This window comes from Bubalus bubalis, chromosome X, assembly GCF_019923935.1.
Source record: "Bubalus bubalis isolate 160015118507 breed Murrah chromosome X, NDDB_SH_1, whole genome shotgun sequence".
NCBI classification, from domain to species: domain Eukaryota; kingdom Metazoa; phylum Chordata; class Mammalia; order Artiodactyla; family Bovidae; genus Bubalus; species Bubalus bubalis.
Genome location: NC_059181.1, coordinates 64,797,570 through 64,810,553, shown reverse-complemented (window position 1 = coordinate 64,810,553; position 12,984 = coordinate 64,797,570). Strand labels below are relative to the sequence as shown.

The 12,984-nt window shown below is 36.7% G+C and overlaps 1 protein-coding gene across 5 annotated transcripts in view; it reads left to right on the top strand.

Annotated features, from left to right (window-relative positions):
- PHKA1 (phosphorylase kinase regulatory subunit alpha 1) overlaps positions 1 to 12,984 on the top strand; it is a 169,186-nt gene that overhangs the window by 35,172 nt on the left and 121,030 nt on the right. For all 5 annotated transcript variants that reach the window (XM_025277104.2, XM_025277103.2, XM_025277102.2 and 2 more), the window contains exons 7-12: positions 1,564 to 1,662; positions 2,591 to 2,737; positions 3,902 to 3,955; positions 5,555 to 5,677; positions 9,866 to 9,961; positions 10,877 to 10,984. In XM_025277104.2, coding sequence (XP_025132889.1) covers positions 1,564 to 1,662; positions 2,591 to 2,737; positions 3,902 to 3,955; positions 5,555 to 5,677; positions 9,866 to 9,961; positions 10,877 to 10,984 — 627 coding nt within the window. The remainder of the gene's footprint in view (positions 1 to 1,563; positions 1,663 to 2,590; positions 2,738 to 3,901; positions 3,956 to 5,554; positions 5,678 to 9,865; positions 9,962 to 10,876; positions 10,985 to 12,984) is intronic.

Below are 12,984 nucleotides of genomic sequence, written 5' to 3'. Positions count from 1 at the left end.
ATTTCACCCAAAATGAAAGGGCCTTAACTTGAGTTCCAAAAGCCAGTGCACAAGAACACAACAAAGGTCTCTGACTCAGCAAAAACTCGGTATCGCTTGCCACATGGACAGAACTTGGATTGCAACAGATGACTAGAGGGTCTTCTTTAGCAGTTCTTTTTCATCTTTTTGATTGCTTCTTTTGTTGTTTAGAAGCTTTTTAGTTTGATGTAGTCCCTTGTATTGATTTTTGCTTTTGTTGCTTATAATTTTGGTGTCATATCTGAAAAAATCATTGCCAAGACCAATGTGAAGGAGTTTTATGTTTATCAGGTCTTATGTTAATCCATTTTGAGTTAATTTGTGTGTGTGGTGTAAGATAGGAGTCCAATTTCGTTGTTCTGTGTGTGATTATCCAATTTTCCCAAAACCGTTTGTTGAAGAGACTATCCTTTTCTCATTGAGTGTTCCTGGCTCCCTTATAAAATATTAACTGACTGTAAATACAGAGATTTATTTCTGGGCTCTCTATTCTGTTTTATCAGTTTGTGTGTCTACTTTAATGCCTATATCATACTGTTTTAATTACTATAGCTTGGTAGCATAGTTTGAAATCAGGATCTGTGATACCTTCAGCATTGTTTTTCTTTTTGATAATTGCTTTGGCTATATGGTGTCTTTTGTAGTTCCTTACAAATTGTAGGGTTTTTTTTTTTCTGTGAAAAATGCCATTGGAATTTTTATACAGATTGCATTGGATCTATAGCTGACTGGGTAGTATAGACAGTTTAACAATATTAATTCTGATCCATGTACATGGCGATATCTTTCCATTTGTTTTTGTCTTCAATTTCTTTCATCAACGTATTGTTTTTCATTGTACAGATCTTTCACCTCTTCAGTTAAATCTATTAAGTATTTTATTGCTGGTGATGCTATTGTGAATGTGATACTTTTATTTATTTTTTAGATATTTTGTCATTACTGTATAGAAAACACCACTGATTTCTGTATTTTTGTTTTATATCCTGAAAATTTACTGAATTTATTGATTAATTCTGATAGATTGTTGGTTGAGATCATATCATCCACAAATGACAATTTCATTGCTTCCTTTCTGATTTGGATATCTTTTATTTCTTTTTCTTGGCTAATTGCTTTAGCTAGGCCTTCCAGTACTATGTTGAAGTAGTACTTCAGAGTGCTGAGAGTGGGCATTCTTGCCTTGCTTTTATCTTACAGGAAAACTTTCAATTTTTCACCATTGAATTCACTGTGGGTTTGTTGTATATGGCCTTTATTATGTTGACGTGTGTTCCTTCTATACTGAATTTGTTGAGGGTTTTTAATCATGAAAGTATGACTACAGCCTCCATCTCAAATGTCTCTGGGACAATTTTGGAGACCAAAAAAAAAAAAAAAAACTAAGAGACCCCTGTGAATAAAGAATGTTATTATATTTTCTGTTCCGCTAAACATATTTAAAATGGCATCATGTGCATTTAAATGATACCAGGATAGAAGAATAAGAAATATATGTCTTTATAATGCTAAAGTTGTACTTTCCTCCTTTGTTCCTCAAAGGCAGCCCTGGAAGCATTAGATGAACTGGACCTGTTTGGTGTGAAGGGTGGGCCGCAGTCAGTTATCCATGTCCTAGCTGATGAAGTACAACACTGCCAGGTAAGAGGATAATGGACCATATTATAGAAAAATATATTTTTACTCAGACTCAAATTTAGCATGAGCTTTAGAATAAGGAGAACTGAATGAGAATACATAATATGATTTATTATCATGTGCCAAAAATGTCTTATTAAGCATCCTATAGAGATAAACCTGATGTGGCATGAGCTATAACAGAGATCATAGTCCTGTTCTCTCACCCAACATTATAAAGGGATCCCATCACAGTGTATGAAATTATCCTTTATTATATCTTCTTTTCTAAATATACCAAGAGAACAAGAGGTGATAGATTTTGAGTGTTATTTTTGATAGTGGTTCTGAATATTTCTCTTGTCCCCCCTGGTGCTAGGGTTAGATGTTTGGAGATTAGACTGTTTACATGGTAAATGCATATCTTCAGTTTTGTTTAAGATTACTTCATATATTGAAAGATAAAGGTTCTTGTCATTGACAGTATGGCTTTTCCCATCTTCTTCAAACCTGATTGGACCCCCATGGTGTTCTAGTGAATATAATCTTACCTTCTAATTTTAAAAATGCAAAATTTTCAAATAAGAAGATAAATTTGGGGGGTATAGGAACTAAGCTTTCTATATCCTGCTTCCCAGCAGCTATATTTATGCTTAAATAGTTGTTAATGGAGCAACAGGATTATGGGTGGAAAAATGATGCTTAGAGTATTCTTTATCCATTGGCAGCTGCTTAAAAATCAGGATTAGGAAACACTGAAAGAATGATTAAGACAAGGGATGATTTATAGAAGTAGCTAGTCTTCTAAGCTCTCACTATTGAATCATTTTTAGATTTTCATTTAAATGATTTTCTTCAACATAAATCTTTTGAAATTAAAGCTATTAGTTTTATAATCCCAGGCCACTTACTAATGTGCTACATTTGACTTCCTTTCTTTCCTTTCTTTCAGTCTATCCTTAATTCAATACTCCCCCGGGCTTCAACATCTAAAGAAGTTGATGCTAGTTTACTTTCAGTTATTTCCTTCCCAGCCTTTGCAGTAGAGGATAACCAGTTGGTGGAGCTCACAAAACAGGAAATCATCACCAAGCTTCAAGTATGTCCATATGTGCCTTTCTTTCTTTAGGGCTCTAATTTTAAGGCAAAATTAGTATCTTTGTGGGCCTTGAATGTGACCTGTGTCAGTGATTTAACCAAGCAATCAGAGTTAACATCACCAGTAATAGGTAATAGTAATATCATGTATATGCCCTGATACAGTGCACTGAGAAGTGCCTAGCACCTCTGTGATGTCCTTCCCAAGAACGCAGTACCTCAAACCAAATTCAGGGACATTCTACAAAATAACTGGCAGATGCTCTTCAAAAACGCTGAGATGATGAAAAACAAGGAAAGACTGAAGAATGGTCACAGATTAGACTAAGGAAACATGACAGCTAAATGCAGTGGGACCCTAAACTGGATACTGGAATAGAAAAAAAGCGTTAGTGAAAAGTCTGGTGAAATCCAAATAAGTTATGTACTTTGGTTAGTAGTGTTGTACCAAGGTTAGTTTTTTAGTTTTGGTGAATGTCCTATGGGCTTCCCAGATGACTCAGTGGGAAAGAATATGCCTGCCAATGCAGGAGATGCAGGTTTAATTCCTGGGTCAGGAAGATCCACTGGAGAAGCAAATGGCAACCCACTCCAGTATTCTTGCCTGGGAAATCCCATAGACAGAGGAGCCTGGTGGGCCACAAAAGAGTGGGACATGACTTGGCAACTAAACAACAGAAACAACAAAATGTTCTATGGTTATATAAGATGTTAACATTAGGGGACAGTGGTTGAAGGAAATATGGAGACTCTGTACTGTTTTGGGAACTCTTCTGTAAGTCTCAAATGATTTCAAAATTTTTTAAATGTGTTTCCTTTAAAAAAAAAAAAAACCTGCAGTCTTGTAAGAATTGTGTGAGCAGAACCACATAGGTTCATAATTGGGCTGTCATAGACTTACCCGATGGTAGAAATAGAAAGTCATGGAGAAGATAAAATAAGAACTTTGCTTTAGGGAAGAGCCTATAACTTAGCCCTCACTTGAAATCACATTGCTAAAATTGATTTCTGTTGCTGGTCTGATATCAGAGTTTTTTTAAATTATTTTTTAGGTATAATTTCTATGTTGTTGATAGGTTGGCACATGTAGCTGTTGTAGAGGATGCATTTCTGATATTGCTGTACCAATGTATGTGCTTCTTACTTGTTTCCTCTGCATTTCCAGGGTCGTTATGGTTGTTGTCGCTTTCTACGAGATGGATATAAAACTCCTAAAGAGGTAGGTTTGTTTTCCCCAAAATGAGTCCAAGATAGAATGGTCACTACTAACTGCAGCTTCATTCAGATAAAATATATATCTCATCAATATTACTTCAAATAATTACTAAATAGGGTAACAATGACTGATGCTTGCTGCCTTTTTGGGGATCAGTTGCCAGGTTTTCTCTGAGAGCTGTTCCATATTAAATAAAATAGAGAAAAGTGTACATCCTCTTGAAGTTGTTTAGTTTCAGGAAAGAGCTACTGATGGATGCTTAAATCACTGGATGAAAATTTTGGCAGAAACAGAATATTTACATAGTCTCAAAGTATTCCTCCTGAAATATTCAATAATTACAAAGGAGAACTCTTTTTATCAGTAGATCCTTTTGGATCCCTTCCACCTTTTGCAGCTGATTAATTCTAAACAGTACTTGATCTTGAAAAGTTAACTTTCTTTTGTTCCACTTGTCAAAAATTTTCCTTGGAAATATCAATGAAGAAAATTAAGTATTATTAAAAAGGGAATGAGTGATTGTTAATTACTTTCATTGGCAATGTAGCTCAGGTCAGCTGGTTGAGAGCCATTATAATTTTTTTAATTACTCAGTTCAAACTCTTCTGGTTTACTTCCTCTCTTTCATGTTATACTTTAGGCCTTTTGACTTCTGCCCCCACTAATCTATTAAAATTGTACTCTGAAATATCATCATAATCTCCTGAGTAACCAATCTAGTAGCATTTTCTCAGTCCTTATTCTCTTTTTTTTAGATGAATTTAATTTTATTCAAATCATAATCCGAATTACAATGGATAGATAGTTTTATATAGTTTTATGGACTATAACTAGATTTTACTGATTTCACTATAGACACTGAAAAAACACAATAAAAATAGGTTTGATGTCTCTGTTACCTACCACTACATTTTCTTGAAATTCTTTTCCTATTTTAATTTCCACAACTCAATGCCATCCTAATTTTTCTTGTCTTTCTGTTCTCCTTCACCAAACTGAGGATTTACCAAGTTTCTGTTCTTGGGCTGCTTGTTCATTGTATATAGGTACTACAGCTATAACTTGTGTTTCACGTGTCACATCTTCAAGGATGATTCCCAACTTGCTGTCCTTCTAAACATTTTTATTTGTATATTCTGCTACTACCTCAAAGTTAACAAGTACAAAACGAAACTCAAGGTTATTACAAATTAGTCTCACTTCCTCATACATCTGCCTGTAGTATCATTTTTTTCCTAGTTCTACTAGTTAGAACCACATGACAAAGTGTTAGTCGCTCAGTCGTATCCAACTCTTTGTGACCCCATGAACTGTAGGCCGCCACACTCTTCTGTCCATGGAATTCTCCAAGCAAGAATACTGGATTGGGTAGCCATTCCCTTTTCCAGGAGATCTTCCCAACCCAGGGACTGAAGCCAGGTCTCTTGCATTGCAGACGGACTCTACTGTCTGAGCCACCAATAAAGGAGGAGAGGGTGTATGTGAGCTGCCTTCTCTGAAACAAACTATTAGTAATGAAAGACTGTGTTGTAATACCTCTGAACTAAAGATATAGTCTGATCTTGGAGTAATGAGACAGACTTTGTTTATTGTCTTTACTAGGATCCCAATCGTCTGTACTATGAACCAGCTGAGCTGAAGTTATTTGAAAACATTGAGTGTGAATGGCCGTTGTTCTGGACATACTTTATCCTCGACGGGGTCTTCAGTGGCAATGCAGAACAGGTAATGCACTGGGGAAAGGGCTTTTCAGCAGATTGTTATTATGTCTTCCTCTTTCAGTTAATGACTGTGCTGACCTTATGCCCAAATGGAAGTCTTCCTAATAGGGAGGACACAGAGTTGTCTTCACAGGGGTCCTGACCTCCAGGATCCAATGCCTGATGAGCCGAGGTAAAGCTGATGTAATAATAGTAGAAATAAAGTGTGCAACAAATGTAATGCACTTGAATCATCCCGAAACCACCACATGCCCCTAGGTCTGTGGAAAACTCCTTTTCCACAAAGCTGGTCCCTGGTTCCCAAAAGGTTAAGTACCACTTTCCTAGAGACTAGTAGTTGAGGGTACTATATTAAAGAATAACACTGAAACATATACATTACCATATGTAAAACAGATGAACAGTGCAAGTTTGATGCATGAAGCAGGGCACCAAAAGCCAGTGCTCTGGGACAACCCAGAGGGACAGAGCAGGAAGGGAGGTGGAAGGGGAGTTCAGGATGGGGGGAACATAAATATCTGTGGCAAATTCACATTGATGTATGGCAAAAACCATCATAATATTGTAAAGTAATTATCCTCCAATTAAATTAAGTAATTGAAAAAAGTAAAATTTTGACTACATTCCCCCCCTCCAACAAAAAGAGTTAAAAGACCTAGAAAAACACGGCTATATTTTTAAATGGATAACCAACGAAGTCCTACTGTATAGCACAGGGAAATCTGCTCAATGTTATGTGGAAGCCTGGATAGGAGATAGTTTGGGGAAGAATGGATACATGTATATGTATGGCTGAGTCCTTTCACTGTTCACCTGAAATATCACAATATTGTTAACCAGCTATATACCCCAATACAAAATAGTGTTTAATTTAAAAACAAGAGTTAGAAGACCTAGATACTGCTATCACTCAGACTTGACTTTTAGTAAATATAGAAAGCAGAATAGCAAATCCTGTCTATTTGCCTTAGTCATCAGAAATACTTGAATTTACCCCCTGACTTTATATGTCTTTTGAAAAAACAAATGTTGGAAATGATGTACTGGCTTTAGCAAACAAAACAAAACAAAAAAAAAACAAAACAACAACCCAGTTATACCCTGTCCTCACCCCCAAAACACAGTCATCATTGCTTTTTTAGCTACACAAAGTAGTTCAGAAACTATTGTTGGAAAACAGTGAGACTAGACAATTTAATCAAGTAAGTTTAATGTCAGGCATTCTGCAAATTGGCTGTGTTCTAAACTTGGACGTAAAAACAACACATTTGGAATTCATTTTACTCAGTTACATAAAATACAGCTTTGTGTAATTTGAATGTTTTGGCCAATAGTAGTCTGCAACTGCCAATGTGAGTTTAAATAATAGAGTTACACCAAAGTTTCAGGGGCATAAAGGGTTATTTCTCTAAGCTTTAGTAAATTATAGAGTATATTTTTTTGAGCAAGAAAAACAATAATAGAAATACCTGCCTTATCTTGACCACCCTATTTTGATTCTACCATTTTTTTCAGTCCTTCTCAAATTCTACAAAGTAACTTATCAAAAACTGTGCTTGCTCAAAGAAAGATTTGTTAAATGTGCCAACTGAGTATAAAGCACATTTAGGTTTTTTAAACTCCTGGGAGGAAGAAAAGAGTTGGAAGACCTGGATTTTTTTTTATTCTTTTCTTTTCCCAACTTTGCTACTGACCACTGAGTAGCCTAAGTACTGTCATTGACTTCTTTAGTTTCTCTGTGCAGGCATACCTCAGAGATTCACAGGTTCAGTTCCAGACCAGCATAAAGATTGCAAATATGTCAATAAAGCAAGTAATATGAAATTTTTTTTGTTTCCCAGTACTTATAAAAGTTATGTTTATCCTACATTCTAATAAGTGTATAATAGCATTTTATGGCTAAAAGAAAAAACAATGTATATACCTTAATTAGAAATAGTTTATTGCTAAAAAATAATAAGCATCATCTGAGCCTTCCATAGGTCATAATCTTTTGCTTTTACATGCTTTGAGATACTGTGAGAATTCCCAAAAACATGACACAGAGACACAAAATGAGCAAATGCTGTTGAAAAAATGGTGCCAGTAGACTTGCGCAATGCAGGGTTGCTACAAACCTTCAGTTTGTAAAAACAAACACAACAAAAAAACACAGTATCTGTGAAGCACAATAAAGTATAATAAAACAAGATATGCCTGTACATATGATGCGAATAATTTTTCTCTTTTCATTGAAGAAGTGTATAGCACTAAAATTCTTTGAATTCCACAGATAAAGACGTGATAAGTGCAAGGTACAGTCAGTTTGGCTATAATGAGACACATATGTTACTTAAAAATTACCATGCTCTGCATATTCGAGAAGTAAAAACTATAGGGCTTGTGGGAAAATGTGGTCTGGGAACAACACTTAAAAAGTTTCTCAGAAATATATACAAAATGATAGGAACCTAATAAAAACAGTACCACAAATAGACATTAGTGGCATTAAAGCATTCATTCATTCCTCTTTCAGAAATTATATTCTGAGAAAATTATTTTGCAAGTAGCATACATTTATGTACAATTCTGCTCATCACTATTACATTCATACAAATTAAGTCTGGTGATAATTTAAATGTTCAACAAGAAGAAAATGTTAAGTTAGAGATCATGCATATAAAATATTATGCTACTATTAAAATATTTATTAAATTTAATATTATTATTAAAATTTTGGATTAACTTGTTTCATATTTCAAATATAATTTTTAGTGTTTGGTTTTCTCATAATTAAAAAGCAGTACCACAGCTTTATACATGTTAAATGTTTAAGAAATACATAAATACCACAAAGATATAGCCCTTGTACTTGAAAAACAGCTGAAGTTTGCTTGTGAATGTGTGCACCTCACGGGGCTCCCGTGCTTGCCACTCCATGTGCCAAAGGAAGAGAAGAAAAGAGAGAGAGCATGAAAGTGAAAGTCGCACAGTTGTGTCTGACTCTGCAACTATACAGTCCATGGAATTCTCCAGGCCAGAATACTGGATCTTTCTTTCCCTTCTCCAGGGGATCTTCCCAACCCAGGGATCAAACCCAGCTCTCCTGCATTACAGGCAGATTCTTTACCAGCTGAGCCACAAGGGAAGCCCAAGAATACTGGAGTGGGTAGCCTATCCCTTTTCTAGGGGATCTTTCCAACCCAGGAATCGAACCAGGGTCTCCTGCATTGCAGGCAGATTCTTTACCAACTGAGCAATACCTCAAGAGATAGCATGAGAGGAAAAAAAAGAATATTAAGCAGAGAAGAAGAATAAAAACAGGCCGAGGAGGGACTAGAGGGGGAAATTAAGTAGAAGGAAAGGCACAGACCCATGTAGCCAAAGTGACCATAAGAGAGCAGCTGGAGAGTTGTAGGAGAGTTACTTAAAATTGGATGGAAAGTTATAACACCACATGTGGATTGTGTTTCACAGTTCTCCTGAGGTGTGTACATGTGTGTGTGTGTGTTGTGTATTCTTGCAAGACTTCTTTCAGCTGAGTGCATTCTCAGGTTGAAATTGTGCATAAGCAGATATGAAATTTATGTTATGCTCCAAATCGTTCTCTAATATATCAAATGCATTGGAACACATTTGTGCTTTCAAAACAACTATTACAGCAGAACTGACTGTATATTTTTTCCACCATAAATTATATGTTTTTTTTACTTTTTATGTATTACTAATCTACAGCAAATTGTTAAGCAAAAAATGTAAACTTGATCATAATAGAAACTTAATTTGGCAGGGACAATACGGTTTTAAAAGCAATTACATGTACGGTCAATAAGCTGTACTGAGGTTAGTACATAGTGGATAAAAGTAGACCCATGGAGGCAGGTTGACTTGGACCCAAATCTGGACTCAACCTTGCACTGGCTGTGTCATCTTCCACAAGCTCATAACTTCCTTGAGCCTTAATTTCCCTGTAAATAGGCTTTAATTATACATACCTGGATGGTTATTAAAGTTAAATCCATTAACATATGCAAAACTCCTAGCATAATATCTGACCTCTAATAAGCATTTAGTAAATGCTACTTCCCTTTCCTCTCCCTTTCTCTAGGTGAATACATTCCTTTACAATAGAATCTTCTTTGGCTACAACCCTCTTCTAGCACCCCAAAGGTAGTTGTCTATAAACTTTGTTCTCCTTTTCTCTTATCTACAGGTTCAAGAATACAGAGAAGCTCTTGAAGCAGTCCTCATCAAGGGCAAAAACGGAGTCCCACTTCTGCCAGAGTTGTACAGTGTTCCTCCTGACAAGGTGAGCTGGACAGTGCCCTCATATGGAGCTGGGAGAAGAGAAGCCATACTTCAAAAGGACTGCCTTATCTGACTCAAATGAATTTTAATCTGTTGATTTTAATGTTCTAGAGTCTGTCTTTAGGTATAGGACAATAAAAATATTATTTTATTCCTTTGAAAATAAAGTTTTAAAGCAGGCTTGGTTATGGCACCATTGCTGAGTGAGATGAGGGCAAGACCAAACCTTTCAATGGTAGTTTCATGGGTGTATATTTATCCTCAAGCTCATCAAGATGCATATGCTAAATACGTATGGCCTTTTTGTATGTCAGCTATATCTCAATTTTTAAAAATAAAATAAATTATTCAGAGATTAATTTTTTTAAAAAATCAAACTTTAAAGTTAAGAATGGCATGGAGATCAGTAGGCTGAAGTAGAGTGAAGTTCTGTGTGAACTCTCAGTATTTGATATTTTCTGCTGTGATATAGTCATCTGTGATTAATTGAGTAGATCAGGCTTGGAAAATGAAGTATGTCTCCATTTTCTCAAAATGCCAGTCGGGATTACCATTGTTCCTCGTCTCCCATTGCAGAACATTAGCTGGGGGAGAAAAGCAGCCTTCCATGCTAGTGGGGTTGAATGGACTAAGCTCCCAGAAACATCAGCAGCATCACCTGAGAGCTTGTTATAAATGCAGATTTCAGGCCTTCCCCCACATCTACTCAGTCAGAATCTGCCTTTGGACCAGACCCTCAGGTGGTGCGTACAGTTAGAGAAGTACTGTCCTAGACTGCTATCATAGTGCTTGACTTTGTAGTGTATTGTGTATGTGACTGTTTTATAGAATATGAATCACAGTCCAGACTCGCCCTTTTTATTGTCTAGTATCTTAAACCTTATTTTTCTTTATCTTGTTATCTTTTTTAATTTAGGTTGATGAAGAATATAAAAATCCTCACACTGTGGACCGAGTCCCCATGGGCAAACTGCCTCATATGTGGGGACAGTCTCTATACATTTTAGGAAGCTTGATGGCAGAGGTAAGGGGAAACTTCAAGGCACTTCTACTTTTCTGCTTAAGTCACCATAACAAACAGATTTGTCAGTAACTCATTTGTGAGTGCAAGTTTCCCTGGTGGCTCAGTCATAAGAATCTACCTGCCAGTGCAGGAGACCCAGGTTCAATTCCTGGGTCAGGAAGGTCCCCTGGATTAGGAAATGCAACCCACTCCAGTATTCTTGCCTGGGAAAACCCATGGACAGAGGAGCCTGGCAGGCTACAATCCATGGGTTGCAAACGAGTCAGAAATGCCTCAGCAACTAAACAACAACAATATTTGTGAGTAGCCTTTTGTATTCTGCCTTAATTACAAAATTTCCTCCAGTTCCTTAAAGTGGGAACATGGCCAATCCTTGGCAAAAATCTTTCCCCCTGGTAACCATGTCCCTCATGCTTGCCCAGGGCTTCCTACCCTGGTACTGTACTTGAAGTTGCTCTGAGATCAGGCTGGAAACGCCCCGTGGTGCCTTGTCTGGTGACTGTGAATGTAATTGTGCTTGGATAGTAATGATTTATCCCTGGTGGCTCAGATGGTAAAGAATCTGCCTGTGATGCAGGAGACCCGGATTCAATCCCTGGGTTACAAAGATCCCCTGGAGAAGGGAATGGCTACCCACTCGAGTATTCTTGCCTGGAGGATTCCATGGATAGAGAAGCCTGATGGGCTATAGTCCATGGGGTCACAACAAGTCAGACACGACTGAGCAACTAACACTTTCACTTTTTTTCAGTAATGACTTATAATGGAGTTAAGTGCTAACTTTTCCAAGCAACATAATGTTTCATTCTTTAATTGAATAAACTGATGAGAAAATTTTAGGTACCATGACAAGTGTTTATGAGCATCATAGTGTTTTGTTTGTTTGTTTGTTGATAAGGGGCCCTTTATAAGTTCTTTACATTAAACTCTGCTGATACAGTTCTTAACGAAGCACTTGACATTTTGAGCCATAAGAAGCTTTCCCTTTGTCAGAGTTTTCCAGATTTGTTGACAAATCTACTTCCCCATTATAGGTTATCATATAAGCTATAACCCAGGCATTATAGGATTATAACCCTATAATCCTAGAGCAGGGATCCTGAACCTCCAAGATCTAATGCCTGATGATCTGAGGTGAAACTGATGTAATACCAATAGAAATAAGTGAAAGTGAAAGTCGTGTCCGACTCTTTGCGACCCCATGGACTATATAGTCCATGGAATTCTCCAGGACAGAATACTGGAGTGGGTAGCCTTTCCCTTCTCCAGGGGAATCTTCCAAACCCAGGGATTGAACCCAGGTTTCCCACATTGCAGGCAGATTAACAAGCTGAGCCACAAGGGAAGCCCCAATAAATGTAATGCGTTTGAATCATCCTAAAACCATGCCCCTCACCTCAGTCTGTAGAAAAACTGTCTTCCATGAAACCAGTCCCTGGTACCAAAAAGGTTGGGGACCACTGTCCTAGAGGATCTAGAATGGGACTTAGCTTTCCTTTCTGAGCTAGACTCTTTGACTTATTTATAAGTAACTTGTTTATTTTCTACAGCTGTTTTTGTTTTGTTTGTCCCAGGTTTGAGGTATAATTGATATAGATCACTATGAGTTTCAGGTGTACAGCATAAAGGTTTATCTTTGGTTGACATTATTATAAATGTAGCAATAATGGGAAGAGTGATTTGTTTAAAATCTTTACTTGGTGACGTTCTCATTCAATTGGAATAAATTAAATGCTATTAAAAAATGAGGAGATGAATGGTATTCTTAAGGGCTAAGTGGATGAATTCATCCCATTTCATCAAAGACAGAGACTCAGGTCAAGTCAAAAGATATCTGCTGAAAAGAAAGCATAGAGTGCATATGAGTAAATGTGAAAGCAACAGGACTGATGACTTAAATTATTGATTATAAACATTGTGATCTGATTGTATAATCATGTGCATGCAGAGAAAATGAAGGTATAACTAGAAAATTCCTGTTTATCTTTTATACCCCATCT